Here is a 27,126-nt window from a genome sequence, read left to right on the forward strand (position 1 = left end):
GGTTAAAATTCTTACAATGGTTAATGGTTAACCGGTTAATTAGCATCCCTGTAGCTTTAGCTATAGATCAAAAGAGTGCAGAATCAAATTTGCGTTGCGATCGCGTCACGGATAAGCCACTGCACGTGCATCATCAAAAGCGGTTGTTATCAAAAGGATTAAGAATGGGCATATATAGGCCTATGGGTCGCGTCAATTAAAAAAAAAAAAAAAAAAAGGGTCGCTCTTGAAAAAGTTTGAAAACCACTGGTCTAATCTACCAGTTAGCTCCGCTGGTAGCTAAGCGTATGGGGCTTGCTGTGATTGGTCGTAGTGTTATTCAATTGCGTGCAGTGAGATTTTCAAATGCATGCTTGGTGCCGCCCCTCGAGCTGGCCAATTTTCATTAGTCGATGCCAGACCATTAGTCTTTCAGATTTAGGTCTGGATTTCCAGGCTACTGTATATCTAGGATATATATATATATACAGGTGCTGGTCATATAATTAGAATATCATCAAAAAGTTTATTTATTTCAGTAATTTCATTAAAAAAGTGAAACTTGTATATTATATAGACTCATTACATGCAAAGTGAGATATCTCAAGCCTTTATTTGTTATAATGTTGATGATTATGGCTTACAGCTTGTGAAAACCACAAAATCAAAATCTCAGAAAATTAGAATATTACATGAAATCACACAGTAATTACACAGTGATACCATGGTCATTGAACCAGGTTTTGGTTCTTTTGCCAGTGTGGGCAGGTGCAAATCCTGCTGGAAAATGAAGTCAGCATCTCCATAAAGCTTGTCTGCTGAAGGAAGCATGAAGTGCTCTGAACATGTCCTGGTAGACGGCTGCGTTGAGTGGACAGCACAGTGGACCAACACCAGCCGATGACACGGCTCCCCAAACCAACACAGACTGTGGAAACTTCACACTGGACTTCAAGCATCTTGGATTGTGTGCCTCTCCATTCTTCCTCCAGACTCTGGGACCTTGGTTTCCAAATGAGATGCAAAATTTGCTCTCATCAGAAAAGAGGACTTTGGTCCACTGTGCTTTATTAAATCCAGAGTCAACGCAGCCGTCTACCAGGACATTTCCAGAGCACTTCATGCTTCCTTCATTTTCCAGCAGGATTTGCACCTGCCCACACTGCCAAAAGAACCAAAACCTGGTTCAATGACCATGGTATCACTGTGTAATTACTGTGTGATTTCATGTAATATTCTAATTTTCTGAGATTTTGATTTTGTGGTTTTCACAAGCTGTAAGCCATAATCATCAAAATTATAACAAATAAAGGCTTGAGATATCTCATTTTGCATGTAATGAGTCTATATAATATACAAGTTTCACTTTTTTAACGGAATTACTGAAATAAATCAACTTTTTGATGATATTAAATACACTGTAAAAAGTGATCAGTTGACTTAACTTTTTTTTTAAAAAAAGTGAGAAAACCTGTGACCTTAAAATTACTAAGTAAATAAATGTGACCATGCGTAATTCAAAAAAAATATATATTTATGTGGAATTGTCAAGTCAATTGTCAACTTAATTTTCACGTGAGCATAAGAGACTTCTTTTAAAAACATTAAAAATAAAAATTCTGCCGATCCCAAACTATATAAATACTGTATATAAATACGGTCAAAAGTTTGGAAACATTACTATTTTTAAAGTTTTTAAAATAAGTCTTATAAGCTCATCAAATCAGCTCAGAAAAGCTGAATTTTCATCAGCCATTACTCCAGTCTTTAGTGTCACATGATCATTCAGAAATCATTCTTATATGATTTGATACTCAGTAATTATTAATGTTGGAAACAGTTGTGCAGCTTAATATTTTAATAGAACGTGACAAATTTGTAACCATAAAGATAGAGTTTTGAATTTCTTGACAGCCGTGCTCCAGTGAGGAGCTCCTCCACTAGTAGACCGTTCTGCTAGACTGCAGACACAGTGGAAATAACGCTCTCTCGTTCAATCACTCAGGATCTCGCGAGGTCTCCGTCTTCACTGCTTTCAGTGTTGTGCTGTTGCTTTTCGTTATGGACTGTGTTGAGTTAACCGAACACCTCAAATAAATAATGGACTGAGCTTCATAAAGGTAAAGCATGCCTAACGGAGTGTTATTTATTTCCGCTTCTGTGTGTATTATGTATATAAATACAACTGTAGCATCTTGCTAAGCTGTAACTTAGCTGTCAGGCTAGGCTAGCATCTAACTGAAAGACACCGGCTGCAGTCAGATTCAGTTAGCAGTGTGTGTTGTTTACTGAGCGGCAGTCTTCACTTAATCTGATAGAAATTAAAGTAGTCGCACGTTTAGACATCTGCTGCTTGACTCAGGGACGGGATATCTAGCCGGGTACTGATATCTTTGGCAGTTAATTCTAAGCTTATGCTCTTCTAATAGAGCGTGTAAGTGTTTATACTGTCGGAACTGGGTTTAAATATCGTCCTAACTTTGACTTTTACTGAATTGAAAAGGTAACGTTATTTATGTAACTGTTCAGAGCGGTTCTCTTGAATCCCTCTGTCACATTTATCCGATTTAGTGTTTAAAGATAGATAGATAACGTTAGATAGATAGATAGATAGATAGATAGATAGATAGATAGATAGCTGTCACTATGATTGTGGACAACATTTATTTCAGCAAGTTATTTTAATATCCAGTGTAATGTGTTGCATTTTGTGCATAGAGATCTGACAAATGTCATGTGGTTGTACACATGATCATGTTGCTCTAATTGGCTTAATCTGATGTTTTTAGACCAGTGCACACTCCTTTTTTACCATTGATATGCTTCATTGTTGTACATGCATTCAGGGACATTAATTTACTAACATAAAATAATGTAAATGTCCAGCAGGATTCAGTGTGTGTCTTCTGGACTTGCCACAGAGAGGATGTTCCCCTGCCTGGCCCATAGACCATGGAAAGTCCTCTGCCGGGTCTACCTGCAACAACGAGCCCCTCTGTCTCAGAGACCCTTCAAAATAGCTAAGCCATGTTTTGGTAAGTAAGGTGTTGTGAATTGCATGTATTTTTTTCATTCTGTGTTTCATATTTTCTCATTCAACATTGGTTTCAATTAGATGCAATAATCCTAGACTAGAGTCAGATATTATTCTGATTACACAAATGTGATTCTCAATAGGTTGGCAAAGTGGAGGAGGGGTGCACAAACTCTGGTTTAGCTTCCCCGATTCCAGAGTCACTTCCTTAACATGGACACAGGTCCAGAACTGTTCCACATCAAGCAGTGGTAAAGACGGATCTCCAGCAGGCCCTGTAGAGCCAAAACCCACTGAGAAAGCACAAGCTGCACAGCCCTCTGCAAAAATAGCTGGTAATTAACTCATAATGATTCCACATTGTCTAATATTTGTTCATAGGCATTTGAATGCTGTCTAAAATGAGCTAATTTATACTTCTAGAACATTTCTATAAAACATTTGTTTTCTTAGGTTTTAGTGCACTTTGAGTACATGTAAATAAATATTTTGTAAAATAAGTGTTCATTATCTTTTTTTATTCACACACGCACACACACACACACACACACACACACACACACACACACACACACACACACACACACACACACACACACACATATATATATGACCAAGAAAGGTTGTCATGTGTCTGTGAGGTTTTTTATTTTATTTTTTTTAGGTGGTAAAGTTAGCTCTGGTAAGGGAATATAATATATGTGTGGTAATTATGATTGATCATAACTGTTTTTATTCATTTCTTTTTCTTTTTTGCATTTGAGATTCCAAACCTCAAGGTCTGACGAAAGTGGAGAGCATTCAAGTGAAAGGTAGTTCAGTCTTGTTTTATTCACAGAAAATCCAATCAGAATGTATATCATTATTCTATTTATTTTAACTATCACTGTATGTTTCTTGTGTTTTCAGTACGGGCTGTCCTGAAAAAAAGGGAATATGGCATCAAATACACCCAGAATAATTTCATCACCGCGGTTAGAGCTATGAACGAGTTCTGCCTCAAACCCAGGTACCTTTTTCAAGTGGAACTTTTGTAGTTTGCAGTTTGCTCCCCTTCCACCATGTTTACATGTGATTCTATGCTTTTCTGTGTGTGTGTGTGTGTGTGTGTGTGTGTGTGTGTGTGTGTGTGTGTGTGTGTGTGTGTGTGTGTGTGTGTGTGTGTGTGTGTGTGTGTGTGTGTGTGTGTGTGTGTGTGTGTGTGTGTGTGTGTGTGTGTGTGTGTGTGTGTGTGTGTGTTCAAAGTGACCTTGAGCAGCTTAGGAAAATCCGCCGACGTAGTCCCCATGATGACACAGAAGCCTTCACCGTCTTCCTGCGATCAGATGTGGAGGCAAAGTTTGTACAACTATCTTACACTACCATTCAAAAGTTTGGGGTCAGTAAACAAATTTTGAAGTAGTTAATACCTTTATTCAGCAAAGACTATGGTATTCTATTTCAAATAAATGCTGTTCTTTTGAACTTTTGAAAAAATACATTTCACAGGTTTTCACTAAAATATTCATCAACACAACTGTTTTTCAATGTTGATGCTAATAAGAAATGGTTCTTGAGCACCGAATTAGCATATTAGAATGATTTCTGAAGGATCATGTGACACTGAAGACTGGAGTAATGATGCTGAAAATTAAGTTTTGCCATCACAGGAATAAATTACATTTTAATATATAATAAAATAGAAAATATTTAATTTTAAATTGTAATAAGATTTCACAATATTACTGTTTTTACTGTATTTTGATCAAATAATTGCAGCCTTGATGAGCATAAGACTCTTCTGTAAAAACAGTAAAAAGTCGTACTGACCCCAAACATTTTTACCGGTAATTTATATTCTATTGGGCACCAGGTGCAAGTATCTAAAAATCATACGTAGAGAGATCAATACGCATATTTTTGGTTTTCTTATTTAGAGCACTGGATGTGTGGGGAAGTCAAGAGGCACTCACTCGAGAGAGGAATCTCAGGAAAGAAGTGGAAAAGGAGTACCAAGAAAGTATGTCATTCTCTCATCTCTCACTACATGATTTGCATTCTGCTGTTTTCATGTCGTCTGCTGACTTAATAACCGTTTGGATTTATTTTTCTCATTCAAGGCACATTTAGAAATCAGCAGCTGTTGAGGGAATACAAAGACTTCTGGGGAAACACAAAGGTAAGAACAAGGTCAAACCTGTCACTATAATTTTGTGTTTTGTTACCATTTCCTGAGTGTAACCAGTCCTCTTGATTCGTGATATTCGTAATCTTCTGTCCCTTTCTTGGTGCTTTTTCATATTTGCCATGTATGGCCATGCTGCTCTTATTTAATCTCAAAGCAGTGAATATGATGTGTGTACATTGTGCTTTCAGATAACTATGTTTTTGATATTGTGTGTGTCTCCTATAGCCTCGGTCTAGGAAGAGAGCAACATTTCTAGAAGGGCCGGGAAAAGTGGTGATGGTGGCTATATGCATGTAAGCTTAAGTTTGTGTTACACCGCCATCAATATCAGGGCCATTCAGTCTAGAAACAGAAAATGAATGAGTTCTATGCATGAAGGAGAAGCCAATCCAATGCTCAATATCTATTAGATTAAGAATATTGAGTTATAGGGCATGTGCTCTCACATGAGTTGTCTTTCAAACAACCAGATCTGTGTCCTAGTTCATTATACAAGAAGTCAAATTATTTGTTGCTTGTGGAATCAGTTACATTAAGCCATTTTAGTGTTTTCTGTGAACTTTGTAATGCAATTAATTTGTGTGTACACTACAGTTCAAAATGTTTTTATGATTTATGATCTACTGCAGCAATTAGTATCCCCCAAAATTATTGAAAAGTATCACTAAAAGGAAAGGTGATATGACAGTGGCAATCATTTATTTGATAAAAAATACAGAAAAAATAGTAATATTGTGCAGAATTGTTTTTGACTTTTAATATATATTTTTAGTTGTAATTTATTCCTTTGATGATATAACAGAATTTTCAACATCATTACTCCAGTCTTCAGTGTCAATCATTATAATATGCTGATTTGCTGCTCAAGAATCATTTATTATTATTAACGATGTTGAATACAGTTGTGCTGCTTAATATTTTTGTGGAAACTGATAATTTTTTTTTCACAATTCTTTGATGAATTGAAAGTTTGAAAGATCAGTGTTTATTTGAATTAGAACATTTTTGTGACAATGTAAAAGTCTGTCACTTTTGATCAGTTTAATGCATGAATAAACTTTTGGATGCATGCATCACATGGAGATCTAAATGTCTAATTTCACTGTTGTAATCTGCAGAAATGGGCTGAATTTTTTCTTCAAGCTGTTGGCATGGGTTTATACAGGATCTGCCAGTATGTTTTCAGAAGCCATCCACTCGCTGGCTGATACCTGCAATCAGGTGGGGTGGAATTCATGTTTGTCTTATCACCTTTGACCTCCGTGACATTGCTACAAAGGATTATGTATGATTTCAAAATAAATTAGAGACATATATACATGTTCCGTCTTTTAATTAATGTCTTAAACTCTTAAATCTCTCACAGGCTCTTCTTGCAATAGGCATTAGTCAATCTGTCCGGAACCCAGACGCCATCCATCCGTATGTACAACTTATGCAGTCTGATCCCTCCATGTTGACCTCCATATCCACTGTTCATGTCTAAGCCTACTGTCCTTTCTTATTAAAGGTACGGCTTCTCCAACATGCGTTACATCGCCTCTCTCATCAGCGGAGTGGGCATCTTCATGATGGGTGCTGGCTTGTCCTGGTATCATGGCATTATGGGACTCCTGCACCCTCAGCCAATAGAATCACTGCTCTGGGTTAGTAGCGTTCGGTTAGAACTTGTAGATGTGCATTTATTTGATCAAAAACAGTAGTCTTTTTTTATTATTTGGAAATATCCTTGTATCTATTTTTAATATACTATCTCTATTATTTTTGTGGAAACCCTGAAACATTAATTGTAGGTTTCTTTGATGAACAGCAAGCCAAAAAGTACAGCATTTATTTAAAATAGAAATCTTTTGTAACATTATAAATATATTTACTGTTACTTTTGATCAATATAATGTGTCCTTACTGAATTGAAATGGAACTTAAAAAATCTCATTGGCCTCAAACTCTTGAACCATAGGGTATATAGCTGTTTGTCAAAGGTTTTTCTTTTTTTCTTTTGTAGGCATACTGTATTTTAGCAGGATCTCTGGTGTCTGAAGGAGGTGAGATGTGGTTTCTTCTTGCATATTTTCATTAGCATCCACAAAGTTTTGACTGTCATTAATATCATCTATCTGCTGATTTCCCATAAAGCTACACTATTAGTGGCCATTAATGAGATCAAGAAGAGCGCACGTAAACAAAGCTTGTCCTTTTATGAGTACGGTATGTACCTTTAGTTAACTCTTCCGTTAGCCTTTGGATATTAATTGACTATTATAGCTTTGGCACAGTTTGGAGATGATCAGTTTGATAGTTTTTGTTTGTTTGTGGACAACAGTGATGCAAAGTCGAGACCCCAGCACTAACGTGGTCCTGTTGGAGGACGCTGCCGCTGTGCTCGGAGTGATGCTGGCAGCTGGATGTATGGGACTCACGTCTCTTACAGGTAAAAATAAACTCAAGAATAATACGTGACTTTTGAATTCAGGAAAGTAAGCGTCATCGTACCCGACCCCCCTGTTTCACGCTAACTGTCATTGTTTCCTTTTTCTATGGTCTCGACCACAGGGTCAAGTTTAATAAGCGTATGGGATTGACCTTTATAACCTTGTAAGAGCAGTTGATGTTCTTTTTAAGCTTTGTAAATCCACCACCTAAACGCACTACTGTGCTCTCACAAAGTCAACGGCTGCCCAGAAGCTAGTTCCTCTTGCCCTGTGGTTTCATGGCTTTGTGGGAAATGTGTGTAAAGATCTGGAAAATACTCTATTCAGAAAAACCTCCTTTCATGCTTGAGAACAGCCCTGATGGCAGTTTCAGCTCATTTTATTATCTGGTGCTTTACTACAGTATGTTATTGAAGTTTAATCAACCATGAAACTAACAGAAGTGTTATTTTACATAGCAGAAAAATAGCACTTTCGTTTCTACCACTAGAGGTCTCTATTGTGCTGTTAAAGACTATTGCATCCCATTTCACATTTACTATAGTTCAAAGGTTTGAGATCTTTTACTCTTTTTTTTTTTTCATTTATTTGTTTTATTTATTTTTTATCATTTTTATAAGAAGAGTCTTATGAATGCCGAATCATTATTTATTTGATCAAAAATACAGTAAATGCTGTTAAATTGAGAAATATCATAAATATAATTTATTCCTGTGATGCAAAGCTGAATTTGATCAAGATGATCAAAAAACATTTGAAAATTAAACCGTTGTACTGATTTTCTTTTGTGGAAACCAAAGAACAACATTTATTTGAAATAAAAAATCTTTTGTAACATTATAGATGTCTTTACTGTCACTTTTGATCAATTTACTGTGTCCTTGCTGAGTAAAAGTATCAGTTTCTTTCAAACAAACCAAGAAAATCTTACTGACCCCAAACTTTTGAATGGTAGTGTACTTCTGCATACTAAAGAATTTACTTTGCTGTTGATGATTCATAATTTTGATAAAGTCGTACGATAGGATGACAGTTAATGTGTCAATGGTAGCATCTAGCCAAAGGGATTACCTCAAGATTCATTATAGTTCATAACTGTAAAAATCTGCTGTTGCCATTGCCGCTTATACACAGTTTAAAAATGTCTAATAATGCAGGGTAATATATCTTATTCATAGTAGATGCTATATTACTTTGACAGTATGTCATCAGCACATTTGGGTTTTACTAATACTAGTCTCACATTCTATTTTCTGACGGATAGGACATGACTTGTAATGCAGCTCATGTCCATATTTGCCACTGTTTCATTATTACCTGCATTTCTTCTGCATTGATCCTCTCTCTTTTTCTCCCTCTACATAGGTAGCCCCTACTATGACAGTCTTGGTTCTCTGGGTGTGGGCACCCTGTTAGGAACAGTGTCTGCGTTCCTCATTTACACTAACACAGAGGCTCTGCTGGGCCGCTCCATCAAGGCTGAGCATGTGCAGAAGCTCACAGAGTTATTGGAAAACGACCCTGTTGTCAGGTCAGTCCTCTGTCCACTGCACGTGTCCTCTATGTGTACCTGCAGTCTGCTGGAGAAGAGCTTAATCAGCAAACAAGCTGCCATCTTACAGATCATAACAGTACTTTCAATTCGGCATGAAATGGAATCTGCAATAGTCTTTTATTCACTAATGTGACGTTTATTGGCATGAAACGGCTTTTCGAACAAGAAAAAAGTAGTCCGGGACTTGATTTTGTCCATTGGGAATTGATTGGATGGTTGTGGTTTGCTATTGAAGTCATCTCATGTGCGTGGCTGGTTGTCCTGCTTTTGTGTCAGGAAACACGTCGTCAGAAGAAAAGAGATGTCGCTGCATGTGGGAGAAGTTATTTTGATTAAAGATTACAACATGAATTAAAAAAATAATGATGTGCACAAATAAATCATTTATAATGAACACTGCATAATTCCATTAAAAAAGGACTTTAATGCAGAAGCAACCTGCTTCAAATGCTTTTCAAATTCAGGCGAGCATGACATTCTCAAATATAAGCTTGCTTGGGCAGATTTACATCAGTGTACGTTCTTGCTTTGATGAGATTAGATTTGATGTTCTCACTGCAGGTCATTTTGTCTCCAGGGCAATTCATGATGTCAAAGCCACAGATATGGGGCTGAGCAAAGTGCGCTTCAAGGCGGAGGTGGACTTTGATGGGCGGGTGGTGACACGCTCATACCTGGAGAAGCAAGACATTGAACAGATCCTGAACGTACGTGCTGAGACACAAGGCTTCTGATCTGATGCAGATCATCTGACATGACTGTAGTGTTTGTTTGAGGTCTATCTATGGTTGCGTAGAAGCTACAGTTATAGCAGTTTTAACAATTGATGGTCGTTTTTTGCTTAAGAATCTATTTTTGTGACCTCAGCACATCAATTGTACAATCATGTGTGCTTATAAATGTGTGTGTTTGGCCTGCAGGAAATTCAGCTGGTGAAGACCCCAGAGGAGCTGGAGAACTTTATGCTGAAGCACGGGGAGAACATTATTGATACCTTAGGAGCAGAGGTGGACCGTCTGGAGAAAGAACTGAAGGTATCTGATGAGACTATTGTTCAAAATCTCTCTGTATCTCCATCCTGACTCTCTTTCAGTAATAGTGACCACCATGACTCTCATCAGACATGCCTGATGTAGAATAAATTCAGCAGACGTCACACTCATGGTGCACCATAGTTCCAGCAACACATAAAGCAAACCACTTCAGCTATTAGCCACGGCTGTTCAAATAAAGCAAAGTTTCAATCTCCAGTGTTTCATTCTGGAATAGAAAAATCTGATTTGATGTTTCACAGAAAGCATCACTACAATTGCTTTTTTACATTGATGATGTCTTGGCAGACAATGAATGTATGTGGAATTTGTGATCTTTCTTTTTGCTTTTGAATGCGTTTATAATTTGTTCTGATATTGTTAGAATTAACAAAAAGGAGATGTATTTCTAAACCATACACTATCATCAAGTCAGATTTTTTTATGTTTTTGAAAGAATGCTGTATTTATTTGTTCAATAATGCAGTAAAAAGAGTAATATTTGGAAATATTATTACAATTTAAAATGACTGTTTTAATTATTCTTTAATTAGACTTTTCAGCATCATTACTCCAGTCTTCAGTGTCACATGATCCTTTAGAAATCATTCTAATATCTTTATTGTTATCAACACTGAAAACAGCTTAATATTTTTGTTGAAACCATGATATATATTTTTTTCATGATTCTTTGATGAATAGAAAAGTTCAAAAGAACAACATTTATTTGAAATGGAGCATTTCTGTAACAATGTAAATGTCTTTACTGTCACTTTTGATCAATTTAATGGATCTTTGCTGAACAAAAGTATTCATTTCTTTCACGTAAAAAAACTGACCCCAAACTTTTGGACAGTAGTGTATGTGATGGATCGAATGTCTTTTAGAACAAGTTATTACTTTTTTGTCTTTATTTTTCCTCGACTGACTCCTGCTCTGTATCTTCGACAGCAACGTAATCCTGAGGTGCGGCATGTGGATCTGGAGATTTTATAATGTCATGATATGGGGATCAGGATGAAGTGGAAGGACAACTAATCTAATCTCAAGCAACCTCCCGTCCCGTTCTCTCCAAAAAGCAGCTGAGGTCTTATGTTACACCGATCCCACATCACCAAAGCACTAACCTATACATGGTTTCAGTAGCTTGTTAAAATAGCAACCCCTTAGCCAATACAAAGAGTACTCCAACTGGATGGAGACATGGCTAACAAAGTCATTGGATTACTAGATGGTAGTTTGTACCACCAGAACCTTAAAATCATGTCCATGAATTATAAAAGGACCACTGTCTTATTTCATTTAACACTTTGCAAGCAAAGCAGCATAAACACTCATATTTCACTAGAGTTCTCGCATAACACCAAACTATTGGTGAAAAGGATATCTCTAGAAATAGTTCACATAAAGGGTAAATGTCTATTCTGCTATTCTGTTACTCCATTGCTTTCTGGATTCCCAGAGATGATGGCATGTTCAAGCAATGCCATTATCATTGAATGAAAAGAGCTAATTTGTTGAATGTTTGTGAGTAAGTTACAAAAAGGATAAACAGTAATTGTAATCTACTGGGGGGAAAAATCAGTTTAAATTGTTTAAACGGTTTAAAAAACTTTAGATTCTTTTGTAATTTCCATTTATTTAAAAAAAAGATTTAAATTGTACTAATAACAGATTTAAAAACAATGTGTATTCTAAACTATATTGATATATTATATCCATATTTATCAGTAATGACAGAACTATAGAATCAAATTGGGATCTATCGCCCACCTCAGGCATCTCTGATGAAGACTGCTCTGATCTTCACATCCTTCCTATGCTAACAGCACTAATGTCCTTATGCTGCTTTTGGGACAGTGTTTACGCTTTAATTCTGTGTGAATGAATGAAGAAAGCCGTTGTAGAAGATCCGCAAAGACCGATCCATGTTTCTAAAGTCACTAAAATACATTCTGGGTGTGCATTGTTGATTTGTCACCTAGTTTGTGAACACTATGGGCCATATTTTTTTCCATTCTAAATAATTCTTGACTGTGAAAATACAATACTGGTTTTAATATCTGAAAAAGAGGCATTCAGCCCATTGAAATACCCTCATTACACATGCAAACAATACATTTTGTGGTAGTTCTGTGCTCTCTTGTGCTGAAGTCTAACCTGAATACGGTTTTTAAACATTGTAATGTGATCAGAGCTTTGAAACTTTCTCAGCTCCCCTTAGGGAACAGTCAGACACATTTCTATATCTAATGCAGGTTTGATGAACACCTTCAAGGTTAGAAAGTTGACATTTGCTTTAGGAAAAGGCTGTAAGACTATATATATTTTAAATATGTTTATTTGACTGTGCTATTTGATTTGATCTGTGAGCTGTTTGGAGCTACTGAAGAAAATTGGTTAATAAATTGCAGTTAATTTATTAAATCACTGAGTAGTTGTCCTTTTTTATGAATATGCACTATTGTGCACCAGTTTGGGTAAGATGTTTCTTTTTATGAAAGGAATTAATACCTTTTTGTTCAGAAAGGATGCAGTGAATTGATCAAAAGGACATTACATGCATAATGTTTAAAAAGATTTCTGTTTCAAATAAATGTTTGTTTTTGGATTTTCCTTCACAGAATTAATTATATATTTTAATATAGATTAAAAATCCTTTCTTTATGTATGCTGTCTTTATGTATTTAACATTTCTCTTCAAAAACACATTGTCATTGGCCAGCAGACTGAAATTCCTGTCTTATATGTTGATTGTGTTTTTATTAAAATATCATTGGCACTGTAACCTTATAAAAATAATGGAACCATATTGATCTGCACACCTCAAATGTAGCATCATATAGGCTAGGATGCCATGGTCAATGGCAACCGTGATTTCAGTTTGCGGTGTACAGGATGCATCTAGGCAGCAGAGACGTTGTACATAGTCTGTGTGTCACATTTTAGTGAGCAGCCTACCTAGACAACATCTGTGAGAGCATCGTGAGCATTTGACTCGATTGCGCCCTCAGGTTCCAAAACTGCTTTCTATGTAGGAAGCAAACAAGGCAGTGAGACACAGCCATAGAGGGACATGAGAAACGTGTGGCGCATCTGTGATGGTGATCATGAAGAAAGGTAGAGACACCGCGGCTGAACATCGGATCGGATGAGGAAAAAATCACGTCTGTGAAGGTATAGTGTTTTTTTCTTTTGATCAGATTGATGTTTATTCGACAAATCCTAGAAAAAAAATTACATTGTCGTTGACGTGCTTATATATCTCACAAAATAAATCACTGATTCTGCGGAGGTTCTTTGAAATGTGCCGATTTTGTACATGGCTCCCAATGTTTAATTAGCTTTATATGAAACAGACAGACACGATATATTTTTGTTTTGCTCACAATATATATCAGGTATATGTTATTTAAAATACCTGAATATTGTTTCAGTATTCCTTCATTGTTTGAGTTTAACTGTTATATATCCCGTTTCCGCACGCTTGCAGCTTTTGAATTGTTCATCGACTGTCGATATTTGATATTCGTGTGAATTTTCCTATTGTTATTGATGTTTGTCATAGCAAACACAACAATAGGGGGCGCTATCGGTCTTGTCTTGATGGCCAGGTCCTCCTTTATTAATTCAGTAGGTAGTAATGAATGAAAACATCACGCTATATTTATCTGTTATTTTACCTTTTTTTCAGTATTGTCATTCGGCTAACCTTAATGTGACACTGGCTGTGTCTGGAATACCTAACGAGCTGTCTACCTAGACAGCATTAGGGGCATCATACCCACATTATGAGCCATCTTATGATGCTCATACAATGGTGTCCAAAAATGCTGCTCTTGCTCGCTATATTTTGAGATACAGCCAGTGGTTTTATTATGTACCCTCAGTAGACATCACACACAGATGGTTTACTCTGAGCTTTGAGCCTCTTTACAATGCTGCCTTGTAGACCCAGAATCAAGCAGCATTGTACAGGGCTATGAAAGCACAGAGACACACTTCCATGTCAGCCCGGCTGTTTATGAAGGATTTCTGCCAACCTCGAGTATATTTATTGGTGATTATTTTGTATCATTGAGATTTACACTTCTTTTAATTATTAATAGATTTGAAGCTTTGTTTAATCAGCCCTGTAATTGAACTGAAAAGCGATATTCGTATACAGACATTAGGTCATCCTGTTTCAGTGTCTTGCAATTTGATTCCTGCATAAGTTTGAATAATTAAATATACCGTATACTAATATCTATTATCACGTGGTCTTTTTTGTCACTCCTGATCTTTTCTCAGTGGGGAACAGCATCATTCGTTTTGATGTTTACCAGATAATGCTTTGAATTTTGGTTCATGCTGGGATCACATGGCTCAGAAAGAAGATATGCCTCTCTGAACCAGTAGTTAATTTACTTAATTGCTATATTTATTTACAGCGACAGACAGGGTCCATGCTGTTGGATTGAGTAATGTTGCCAGACATCTGTTGGCATGTGACAAAAAGCCTATGCTGTAATAAATAATCATTCTCAAATAACAAATATGGTAGACACAAATTAAGTTTTCTAAAAAAAAATGTTTTATTCACAAATTGCAGTTCTTTCTGCATCTCTTGTTTTATACATGGCTTATGGGAGTGGAGATGGTGTTGGGAAGGGGTTGCAGGCACTTGAAGAGGACCTCAGTGAGAACAGCTGGAGCAGGGCTGGAGACCGTTCTCGTTGCACGCTGTGCACTTCAGGGCTTTGAAGGAGTCGGTGAAGCAGTTGCGAAACACAGACATTTTGCTGCCATGGCACATAGGGCACGGGACAAAGGCAAATCCCCCACACGTCTGGCATGTGTCGGGGTGCTGAACCCTCTGCGATTGGACAGAGAGAAATGAGTTTGAATTAAACAATGGACCCGTGTGCAGATGCTCTTTATGATACAATCTGAGTGATGCTTTATTTATATATTATAAAATAAGACAAGTACAAGCTTGAATTTATCTATTATATTTTGGGCTACTCTGCTCTGCACTGTATGTTTTATTTTATTTTATTAAAAAGTGTTTGTAATTATTGAGAATAGCATATAGAAAAGTATTTAAATGTATGTATGCATGTGTAGAAAATGTAATGCAAATAATATTAATCACTGATATATTTACAGTGTATGTGTCAAGAGTCCTCATTTCCTCTCATAAGTGGTTCTGTTTTCCTTGACAGAATAAACTATGGCAATAAACCAGATTTGGCTTTACATGAGCAATTAGAACCAATGTCTTTCTTATGTAAAAACATATTTTTATGTAGGCTATACACTTAAAAATAATGGTTCTTTATTGAAATTTATGGTTGAACCTTTAACATGATCCAGGGAACCTTTTAAATGCACAAAAGGTTCTTTATAGTGGAAAAGTGTTCTTCTTATTATTAAAATGTTTTTCACACTACACCCTTAAAAATAAAGGTATTGGGGTTACTGCAAATATGCCATAGAAGAACAATTCTGTGTTCCCCAAAGAAACTTTCAGTGAACAGTTTTCTTAGTGTGAGGAACATTTTAATAATCTAAATAACTTTGAATGGAAAGGTTCTTCATGGAACCATGGATGCCAATAAATAACCTTTATTTTTAAGGTTCCCCCCAATGGTTATTTTAAGAACTGTTAACCAAAAATGGTTCTTCTCTGCAGAAAGTCCCTTTTAGAAAATACATTTTAGTGTAAAATATCAATATGTACCTCAATTTTGGTGAGGAGATCCTGAAGCTCCCCTAATTCATTCATTGCAAGTATTTTCTCTGCACCCTGGACGTGCAAAACATATGCAAATCATTATTCAGAGTTCATACATTAGCATAATGATGTTCAGTATGAATAGTTTGAACACTGACCCCTAGGTAGTGTCCATCAATGAAGACCACAGGCAGAGAGGGAGGTTCACCCACTCGTTTGCAGCGTGTCTCCAGTTCCTTTCCGTATTCACTGTCTAAAGCGATGTTCTTCTCTATGAACTTCACCCTGTGGTTCTGAAAGATCTTTCGGACCAGCTCGCATCGCTCAAATGTAGTCCTGACCACTCGAAAACTGGTGGTGTAGATTACAATTCGCCCGAACTCTAGAGTCAGTTCTGGCTGAGAGAAAGAAAACATAGAAGTCTGGTGTTAGACAAGAGTCTCTCTCAAAGTAATCAATCACATCTCATTGATTCCAAGAGTGAGCAAAGGAATTTGCAACAAAACATTCAGAATTAAAAGAATAGATCAGTTCAATATCTTTAAAGCGCAGTTCTAACTGCAATTGAACAGTAAAATAAAACTAGATTGTGTGTACAAGATTTTCAGCAGCTTTTTGCAGGTAACATGAGGCAGCAGTTGAACAGCATCTATTGATTTTGTGAGTCACTGTTCCTGAGATTGACCTTCAGCATTCTTTCTTAGAAGAGCAGCTTCCATGAAGTGTGAAGCTGGGTTTTTTTTTTTTCTTTGCAAAGAACAAAAATAGACTCAACCTTCACACATTTTAAAGTGAGGATGGACCTACACTGCCTTGTGCAACGTTGTTTTTGGCTGATATGATCTTACAAGCTGCTTTTACTGGTTCTCAAATGCCAATAAAAACACTATTACAAGCATAGAGCAAATACAGTAGCATTGTAAGTCAAGCATGCGTTAAGTGTTAAGATTAAAGCATGAAGTGCCTATAAAACCTGCAGTAATGCAATTTATAGTGTACTTTGATCTACAGCACATAAAGATATTATCACACTTCTGATTTTTACCATCCTTATCTGACATCAAATAGCAGCTCATAAATCGTTCACACATTTTACTTTATCAGACAAAGGTGGTGATGTGCTTTAGCTGATTTGATAAACAAAGATTCAGTGTTGCAGGAGAACAAAATACAGTGTCTCCAATGCATTTGGACAGGACACTTAGGGCCTGTTTACACATGAAATGACCAGGGCCCGTATGTATAAAACTTCTCAATGCTCTTAAGAATAGTCTTAAGCTTTGACTTCAGTGTCAAAAAATTGTTAGTAAAAACAAAAGTAGGACTTGTCTAAGAGAAAGAGACTTTTATAAAGAAGCTAAAAGCAACTTTCGGCAAAGTCTAAGACCGATTCTTAAGTGCTGACTGAGGTGACACTGCAAACTAAAGACTACAATGACGTCAACCCAAAATGGCCACTCTCAACCACTGAATCAGCCTTTATATTCTTAGAATATATTTAGACACGCTTAAATTTTTTTTTTTTTTACTATGAACAGCTTTATACAGCCCCAGAGGTTTAAATAGCACTATTGTGGCACTAACCACACCAACATAGTGGCCAAAAGTTATGTGCAAATTTTGTTTTGTTTTTTGTTTTTGCTTAAACCATTAAAATAGGAAATAGGAAAATATTTTATTTTAATATTTAATATTTTAAAATACGAAGGAAGAACAAAACATTAAACTTAGTGAAGGTTATCTGACCAAATTATTTGGCAAAAAAGGGAAAAAAGCTCATAGGAAAAATAATGCATTGGCAACAACATAACCAGTTATTAAGATTTAACTGGTTCTCTCTTGTTTTTGCATGTGCTCTTTATTTCTTAGCATGATTTTGCATGTTTCATTGCATTATCACAAATAAAACGCAGTAATATTTGGATAAATGGTAAAGATGTCCATTTTCCTATAGGTTGGTCAACACTTTTGGCTACTGTAGGGCGGCCATTTTGGGTTGACATCATTGGTTGACAACACTTAACTGCCACTTCAGTCAGCACTTAAGAATCAGTCTAGACTTTGCTGAAAGTTGCTTTTTGCTGCTTTAAAAACATTTCCAAGTCTTAGACAAGTCCTAATTTTTACTAAGAATTTTTTGACACTTATAAGACTATTCTTAAGAGCATTTCTGTGAAGTTTTATACATACGGGCCCTGGTGTAAATCCCCTCCAAAACACATTTGAGATGGATTTAAATCCGATCGCTCACTTCAGGAGGTGGTCTGAGATGCGTTCCAGACAAAACTGAACAAGTCTAAATGCATCTGGTTGCAACAATGCTAAAAATAAAGCGTGTTATAGGCTATATAACGTGTTGTAGCCTGATATGACAGCGCGCATTGCCGCAAATGAGCAGCTGAGCATCTCTTCATCAAGCCACCGCGCAAATAAAACTGAAAGTAAGTCGCAGATGCTCAACACGCAATCCTCTTCATTAAAAATAAAGAAACTAAATTATCTTTACCAGTGCTTTAATTAGGACATTTAAGTAGCTTTTATAAACTTGCCAGCACTGGTGTGCATCTTGAGAAAAAACAATAGCACTGACATATTTTAAGATGAGTCTGTGCAAGTTGCTCTCAGTTAAAACAGCTCAAACATGCATTTGTCTGCTTTGTCTGTGAAACTGGGGGTAGATGTAGTTTTCATTGAGTTTATGAAAATCCATGTAAAGCCTCCATTTCCCTGTTTACCCCCCTGTTAAAAATGATATAGATGACTTAATGACTTAAGCTTTCAGCAGCTGTTTTAGTGCTCAACAACAAAGCATAGGTCCAGAGAATACATTAAGATGATTAACTTAGCCAAAACACTTAAAGAAATGCATCATTAATCTTTAATCGCACAGTGATCTTGCTCAGTGGGACAGCTTGTTTGTCTGGCTAAAACCTGAGAGAAGGGAACAGGCTCTGTAACCAATAGCGGCTGAGGAAAGAGGTTCTGACCCTGTTAAGGACACAAGAAACAATTCTTGAAAGCTTTTGAGCAGCCGTCAACAGTCTGATAATGGTAATGTTAGCCGTTTAACGTGCATTGACGTCCACAGTCAGGGATTAAAGATTTTAGAGATGCTTGAGAAAGCTGACCCTCTATGACTTACCCCATTGTTTTTAGCCAAGTTATCAAAGCGTATTTGGCCAGCACTGACTTTGTGCTTGACTCCTCGAACCGTTCCATTTTTACTGAGGATATTCACTCGTTTGGTACCCAACACTTTGTCTCTTCCCCCTGCAAACATCAGCAAGTCATCGGGCTCACTTCCGCTGTCATCCAGCTCCGAGCCCAAGAATCCACACAAGTGTCCGTTCGCCTCCCCGCTGGTGGATGGAGTGCTGGCCCGGTCTGCCTCGGAGCAGCTGGTGCAGTCTGAATCCAGGGAATCCGATGGCCCTTCATCCTTAAACATCTCTTTCAAAACCCGCCCGCTGTTCCCTGAGGCCACCCGGAATCTCACCCTCTTCTGCCTCTTCCCATCCTCCGGTGTCAACAAAGCCTCCTCCATTGCGTCGACTTACATGGTCCAAAAAGAAAAAGCCATTTTAATCCCTCGGATTCATGGGTGGATGAATATAATTAGCCCCGGTATTGCTCCATGATGTCCCCTGGAGCCCAGGCACAGCGAGCAGACCTGGAAAGAGGCAGATCTGTGAGTTACCGTCAGCTTCACCACCAGTGTTCCTGTACATGTTAATAATGCATGTGGCCTTGCCATGGTTACTGAGAAAACCGACCATGAAGAAACTGATAGTCTTTTTAAATAATTTATCATGCCATAGATTTGTCTCTTTTTGACAATGAATAGCCTTGACTCATTGACCAAAAGTATGCCTGTCTTTGTGACCTTTAGGTGTAAAGCAAAAAATCTTTCATTTACTCACACTCAACACTCATGTCGTTTTAAACCGGTAAGTCCAAAACAACTTTGGCTTTCACTGTATGGACAAAAAATTACTATTAACTACAACTTTTGCCTCAATAAACTCTCAATTACTGCTTATTAATAGTTAGTAAGGTAGTTGTTACATTTAGGTATTGGGTAGGATTAAGGGATATAGAATAAGGTCATGCATAAGTCATTGATACAGTATGTGCTTTATTATGTCCAATATCCTAGTAATAAGCATACTGATAAGCCACCTTAATAGTGAAAATTGGACCCTAAACTAAAGTGTAACCAAAGAATCATACAGGTTTGACTTGATGACAGAATTCTCGGAATGTTTTGGTTGAACATTCTCTTTAAAAATTGTATTATGTTTGTTAGTTGAGACAGCAAGTGCATACAAATCATTTGAGAGGTACATTGATTTGCTCTGTAAGGTTTCACCAGCTAGAAGTTCTGGTAAATCTTTTATGATTGCTTGTCAGCACGATGGAGAGACTTTTTCTATCTAATTATCTACTGTGGTTCCCAATGGATCTCTGAGCTTCTTAATGCACTGCAGTTTCATGCCACTTAGAAGATTGCGCTCGGTCTGCATGCAAACACCTGCTGTGCTTGAGCATGAGGGGAAATGGAGCTCAGCTGTCATTGGCTGGCATTTTTGCACCCATCCGCCCTCCAGTGGGGGATGCAGGAAGCATTGCAGCTGCTGTGTGACTACTACAGCACTGCACAAGTGGGCCGAGCCACATTGTGTGCCAGAGCGCTAGGCCGACTCACACCTTGTGTCACAGTTGATGAAAATGCGATACATTTTCTGTACTAGAGAAAAGGCCTTTTTAAGTGAGCATTTTTACAAGAAATAAAAATTTCAATAGCAAAGATTTTTTTTATGTTAAAGATTTGTGGCTTGTTTTTATCTATTACTTTTGAAGTCATATTTGTGTAAATTGACAAAAAATAACTTTTCCTTCAAGAGTATTATACAGATTTGTCCAATCAAATGCTCTTTAATGAAAATCCTTCTCCCCCAATACCACATGCAGCCGAATATATTTATACTTTAATTAATTTATTTGCAAATGAATATAGCACAAAGCATAATAGGTGGAATATTTAGAGAACAAATAAATTAAATTTGAAAAAATAAAATGACTGACCCCAAACTTTTGAACGGTAGTGTTTTTAATGTAGGCAACTGACAAGCAAGTATATGAAATCATAGTTTGTGACTGTAATGTAACACTATTGGCTCAAAGACTGAATATGTTGAATGTGTTTCAACAAGAAATACATCAACACAGGAAAGAAGCACTTTCATGGATCTGATCATTTTAAGGGCAGATTATTTTAGTTACACCTTTTAAATGTCATATTCTTACTGAAGCATCATATAAGATTACAAATAAGTTATTTTATGAAGTAATGGCTTTAAGAAGTCATTATGGCAAATGACAGACAAACCTCTTGCAGGGGCCTCTTTGTGCCCTCTCATTTATCATGCTGTATCTGTCTGTTCTTAAGAAGTCTCTCAGCCACTCCCTAAAGGAGTTATCTGAGTTAAACAGAGTCAGATGAGATGTGCTTTGCATTTCAAATGGTAGCATGAGAAGAACCAAACAGCTTAAAACAAAGTCCCAGCATAATTTAGATGCCGCAAATCATCCAGTGAGTTCCTGCCTGTATATCCATGCAGTGATTTGCTGGTTCCTGATGAATATTGGGCTACATTTCACTTTGAAGTTCAATATATCATCCGTTTCCAACCACATGCCAATATACTCAGACAGAGGCATACGTTTTATTCATGGGCTTTTTCAATTTCCTCAAGACTATATGGTGAACCATGACCTGGAGAGCTCATCTAAAGTAGCTCTGCCCATGATCATTTAAATCCGCCCTCATTATGCTCCTCTCTCATCTCCAGTTCAGGGTTTTCTCTGTGAAGTCAGTGTCAGTTTTGTCTGTTCCCAGGCATCTTTCACTCACTGATCTCTCACTAAATGATGTCATGTCAGAGTTTGTGATTGTCAGTGTCAGTGATCAGGGCTCAAGGCTCACCATGTCTATTCTTAATATTCCTGAATCAACATCCTTGTTGATATGGCTAACATTGCTAACCAACCAGTCAGGCTGGTTATGGTTGGCGGGTGGGTTTGATGTATGACTGTTTGATCAGATTGAAGTTTGATGCTTCAAGATCAGGACATTGACACAAGAACGTTCTTGAAGAAATCCACGTGTATAAGGTATCTTGTTTCGGGGATTCTTCAATAGAGAAAGGATCAAATGTAAATATATATATACAGTATACAGTAGTTTTAAAGGAAGCATTATAAAAAAAAAAAAATTTTTTTTTAAATAATGTTTGTCTTTCATTGTTTGAAAATGGTGAAAAATGTATGTTTAGGGTTTTTTTATTACAGTGCTATGCATAAGTTTAGACACCCATGCTAAAGTTGACTAAAAAGAGGAATAAAAAATCATCTTTTGGAAATTGAACTTAATGCCTTAATTAAAAAAAAACAGGAAAAATCCAACCTTTAAGGACACCAATTTTCTTTGTGAATGAATAATGTATCGTACATAAATAAATGTTCTTCACATAGCCTTCACCATACCTAGAGATTGGCATGGAGTACTTTCCATATCATCTCTCAATGCAAATCAAACTAGCTATTAGGCTAACTGAAATAAAACCATGCCAATCTATGGTGAAGGCTATGTGATGATGTGGGGCTATTTTAATTCCAAAGGCCAAGGGAACTTTATCAGGATGCATAGTATCCTGGATCCATGAAGTAACTGGCCTTTAAAAATAAAACTCTGCCTGCCTCTATGGGAATTTAACATAGGGGTGTCCAGACTTATGCACCCTGTATTTTAAGGAAGAACATTTATTTATTTACGATACATTATTCATTCACAAAGAAAATTGGTGTCCTTAAAGGTTGGATTTTTCCTCATTTTTTTAATCAAGGCATTAAGTTCAATTTCCAAAAGATGATTTTTTATTCCTCTTTTTAGTAAACTTTAGCATGGGTGTCTAAACTTGCATAGCACTGTATTATCTATGATAAATGCCTCAATGGTGTTAAAATCAGGGAAATTCTACTTTTTCTAAGAGCTTAAAAAAATGTCAGTTCACTTGGTAACTATTTGTACAATTTCTTACTTTTTATATTACTCTGTTTTCAACACTGCTGTCATCACCATTGCACCAAGCATGATTAAGTCAAGGATCACCATGAGTCACAGAGATGATTGACCCAACCACCTCATCATTTTTAAGAACAATGCAGATTAATATAAGTCCATGTTGTTTACAGAAACTTATTTTGCCTTAAATCCCATTCAATAGAGCATTTGATGTGATTTATACATATGGTTTAATAAACAAAATAAATGAGCTTCAGAGCTTAACAGTCAAATTCAAAACCTGTGGCTCAGGATTTTATAAGAGGATTATTGAATTGTATGACTGATAAGTTGTAGGCCTAAATATGGTTTATTACTTGTATAATTGAAAAGGTGCTCTCAGGCAATTCAAAATGTGAGGGTTCAATCTTTCACTACAAGTCCTACACCAGCAGGGGGCAGAGTCTGATCTTACTGATCAATCAATTGGTACAATCTATAGGTCAGGGCCTATTTTTTTACAGTCTATGGTCAGGGCTGGGTTGGGTTTCTTAAAAGCTTTGGGAGCCAAGTTGATCGTAGAGACTATTGATGCTAATGGGAAACGCGCCGCTGCCCAGATTGTTTCCTCATTCCTCAAGTTGCACTCAGTGTTTTTCCTCATATTTTGTTTTACACATAAATGAAGGCATAATACTTTTGAAAAATATATTTGTAATCAGGTGCACTCATATATGTTGAAAAATCCAGTCATTAGCCTAATAAAACCTGCTTGATTTCAAATGACGCTGGGCTGACTCAAGGAAGTCAAGGAAGCCGCCATACTGAGATCACATGACCAGGTGAAAACTACTTGCTACTACACTAAAAACATTGGTAAACTGAAAATGGTTGCTGAATTTTAACTGTTTTATAGACTGTTTACTAAATCAACCTAAATATATTAATTTATCATGTTTTTATAAAAATCTCTTTTATAATGTTAAATCAGGTAGAATTTATAAATCCTCTCCCGTGGCCTCATGGGATAGTAATGTCCATCGCATGTACACTTCAGAATCTTCCCGGAAGAAGTAGGTCATCCAGGTACTTTTTGCCTTTTTTGAGTCCTGTGAATTCGGACTTTTGTCACACACTGTTTTTCTTTATAGTAGGGAAGAATGCGATTTCAGATGCAGCCAGTGACACTCGATAGTAAAAAAAAAAAAAAAATGTACACACCATTATTGAATTATTTTTCAGCATAAACATACTGTACATCACTAGACAGTTAATGAACATAATCTAGCTAACATTAATTATGTATTCTACAGCTAAAAAATGTTGCATGTATAGCCTACGTAACAAGCAACGTATTTATCATATAATAACAAATAATGTCAAAAACATATCAGTTCTGCTGTTGTTCATAAATACCAGTGGACTAGTGAAGTTGTACGAGGTCGTTGTCATGTCGCCAAATAGAGTCATCATTTGTCCCAATGTTTAGTGAGCCAGGGTCCTTAATATCCTTTAAAGGTATACCAGTGCCCGAATTTGTGTACACGATATGATTCACGACCTAGGAAGCTATATGGAGCTGATTGAGATGCACCCCAAGACTACAGCTGTATACTGACCAGCACAACATAAGCAATTTAATGAATGTACCTTTATTAATTAAAATGCATTTATTTGCTATATTTTATTCAGACAGTCTCTTCTAGACAACATAAAATACCCAATCACTTTACGCCACACCCTGCATTCTTATGAGCAAAATAAACATGCACAGTTTTTAATTCTAATTAGATTCCTCAATCAATATCTGTTAGGCATGCTGTCTTTTTTCACCCAGGCTTTAATGTCTCAGAATCCTCAGCTATTGTTAGAAGATCCATCAATTCCAAGGGGCCTTTCTTTGAATCGGCTGATAGGTTGCTTGCCAGCGCTGTCTAGGACAGATGGTGACACCCGACTGTTGACTGACAGGCATTGCTCTTGGTACTTTCATGAGTCCTATTCTTGTCCAGTCCATCTCAAACTCATATATTGATGCCATCCATTTAAAAGTATAATTTCTTTCTCAAATCAGACATTCTCACTCAAAAAAAATCAACATGCTATTCATAAATACATACATGAGCATTCCTTTGAATATTGAATGGTCCATGCATTGAGAAACTGTCAATAAGTGTAGATGACACTCATAGCCTGCAGTGAGTGCAGATCTTGTGTGGCCTGACAGGAGAGTGTTCGGATGGCTCATGGGCTCATTTATCACAGAGATGGCCTCTGACCACTGCTTTGAGCACAGATGATTCCAGGCCCTGTTTACGGGAGAATAAGATGTCACTGTGCGGCTTGAACTTTAGCGCATGCAGGACATACATATGAATGATGATTTAATGTGTTGAACTGCTTTTGTGGGTAGTGTTTTTTTCCCCCCTTCATTTAATTGAATAACACGTGCATTAACCATATAACATAAACAGTTAAAAAAAAAAAAGTAAATAAATTTGTTGGGGGAATATTACGGAAAGACATGAAAGGAGATACATGCCTGTACAATCTAAATTACTGTTTTTTAAGGGCAAGATTGATTCAGAGTGTGTGTGTGTGTGTGTGTGTGTGTGTGTGTGTGTGTGTGTGTGTGTGTGTGTGTGTGTGTGTGTGTGTGTGTGTGTGTTTTCTTTTTTTTTCTTCTTTTTTTATATAATGCATTTTTATTTTTTAAAACATGCTTTCTTTCCTGAGAATTGGCATTTATGGATATGGAATTTAGCCATCTAAAAATAGATAAAAAGATAAAATAAAAAAAAGATAATAATAGAATTAGAGTTTCTATTTATTAAACCAATCTTCATTGTATTAACACTAATTTTTCATTTCAATGAACTAAAAAGTTTAAGGCAACCAGGTAACTTACTATTTTAAGTTAAACCAACAATAGTTTTTTACAATAAATACAATAAAATGACAGTTCTGTCATCCTTTCCTCAAACATGCAAAGCACAATAAAAGTACAATAAAATCATTGGTAACACTTTATTTTACAGTGTTACATATGTTACATGTACTTACCATAGTAATAAGAGTTAATTATGCATACTTACATTAACCCTCAACCAAAACCTAATCCTACCCTTAGTTAATTATTATTACTCAGTACTTAAATATATAATTACACTGTAACAATGACCCCTTAAAATAAAGTGATTCATTTTTGATCAGCACAGATGGAAGGTGGGAACAAGGTTGGACATTCATGTGTGTTCAACAAAATTCAGATTATTTCTGATCTATTTATATCTGTCTGTGAATGAGGGAGCGCGTGTCTGTGTGTCTATTGAGAGGATGAGTCATTATTTAGACTGATATGTGCTCAAAGATAAAACCATAGCAAACATAATCAAAGAGGCAGGCATCACTGTTGCTAGGCAACCTCAGGAGCAATAGACCCAAATCTGTGCAGGCGGGTGGATGCTTGAGAGAAAGCCCAAAAACCTTTTGAAATAGGGGCAATTATTTGTTAATTTGATCTTTTCTTATTTGTGGGTTGAAATTTCATAGATCTTGTATTATCAATACAAAATAATGTCTGCAATAAAATAAAATATATTGAGATAACACTCAATGGATGTGGATGCCTTATTCAGATATTTAGGCAGTGACATAATAAAGGCAGAAAATATGTTTTTAAAAATTGTAACCATTTGAGTTGTGTTCTTTATTATTCATTTTATTTTATTCATTTAATTATAACAACGGCAATAGTATCAAAACCAGTAGGCCTGAGGAACAGGAAGAAACAGGAATGGAGAATTCGGCACATCAACATGTGGCTTGTTGAGAGCAAACCCTCAGCATATCAGCAGCAAACCCATAATGTTTTCCGGCTGAAGGGTAATATGGGAGGCAATTGCAGAGTCGTGATTGCTTCAGGGCCTAAAATAAAGAAATAGTGGGCTGTCATTGTCTCTGCAATCCCCCTTCGAAACAATGAGAGTAACTGCAGCAGGGAATCTCCTGAAGACCTTTCCACACTGAGATCATATTAGGGGACAGTATTTTGTTCCCGTTTTTATGTAGCATGGTACAAATCATATTATGTATATATCGAGACATGCTTTTACTTGGTATTTAGGAAATATCGTGTATATAAGA

General features: G+C 36.6%; 2 protein-coding genes across 3 annotated transcripts; one reads left to right on the top strand and one right to left on the bottom strand.

Moving 5' to 3' along the window:
• Positions 1–1,978: 1,978 nt before the first annotated feature.
• slc30a9 (solute carrier family 30 member 9) lies at positions 1,979–12,622 on the top strand. Of its 2 annotated transcripts, none has more exons than XM_079892491.1 (19): positions 1,979–2,099; positions 2,866–3,014; positions 3,157–3,348; positions 3,778–3,825; positions 3,923–4,022; positions 4,259–4,351; positions 4,930–5,012; positions 5,113–5,171; positions 5,406–5,473; positions 6,299–6,401; positions 6,547–6,602; positions 6,691–6,826; positions 7,186–7,225; positions 7,317–7,388; positions 7,504–7,611; positions 8,978–9,143; positions 9,745–9,874; positions 10,088–10,201; positions 11,150–12,622. In XM_079892491.1, the coding sequence occupies exons 2-19, from the start codon at positions 2,906–2,908 to the stop codon at positions 11,192–11,194; spliced, it is 1,722 nt and encodes a 573-aa protein (XP_079748617.1). In that variant the 5' UTR covers positions 1,979–2,099; positions 2,866–2,905; the 3' UTR covers positions 11,195–12,622. The 2 variants fall into 2 exon arrangements, with proteins under 2 accessions (XP_079748617.1, XP_079748618.1); XM_079892492.1 differs by having other exon boundaries at positions 1,990–2,099; positions 2,869–3,014.
• Positions 12,623–14,876: 2,254 nt separating this feature from the next.
• On the bottom strand, positions 14,877–24,456 carry grxcr1a (glutaredoxin and cysteine rich domain containing 1 a; the record flags this gene model as incomplete). Its single annotated transcript, XM_079893522.1, has 5 exons — positions 24,397–24,456; positions 19,060–19,587; positions 16,076–16,315; positions 15,924–15,989; positions 14,877–15,056 (listed from the first exon to the last, which is right to left on the bottom strand). The coding sequence occupies exons 2-5, from the start codon at positions 19,459–19,461 to the stop codon at positions 14,877–14,879; spliced, it is 888 nt and encodes a 295-aa protein (XP_079749648.1). The 5' UTR covers positions 19,462–19,587; positions 24,397–24,456.
• Between the last annotated feature and the right edge of the window lie 2,670 nt (positions 24,457–27,126).

Source organism: Squalius cephalus (assembly GCF_949319135.1).
Source record: "Squalius cephalus genome assembly, chromosome: 14".
Lineage (NCBI taxonomy): Eukaryota > Metazoa > Chordata > Actinopteri > Cypriniformes > Leuciscidae > Squalius > Squalius cephalus.

Coding starts and splice junctions, on each gene's coding strand:
- slc30a9 (XM_079892491.1), top strand. CDS start 2,906: ATGTTCCCCTGCCTGGCCCATAGACCATGGAAAGTCCTCTGCCGGGTC. Junction 6,402..6,546: donor TGGCTGATACCTGCAATCAG/GTGGGGTGGAAT, acceptor AATCTCTCACAG/GCTCTTCTTGCAATAGGCAT. Junction 9,875..10,087: donor ACATTGAACAGATCCTGAAC/GTACGTGCTGAG, acceptor TTTGGCCTGCAG/GAAATTCAGCTGGTGAAGAC.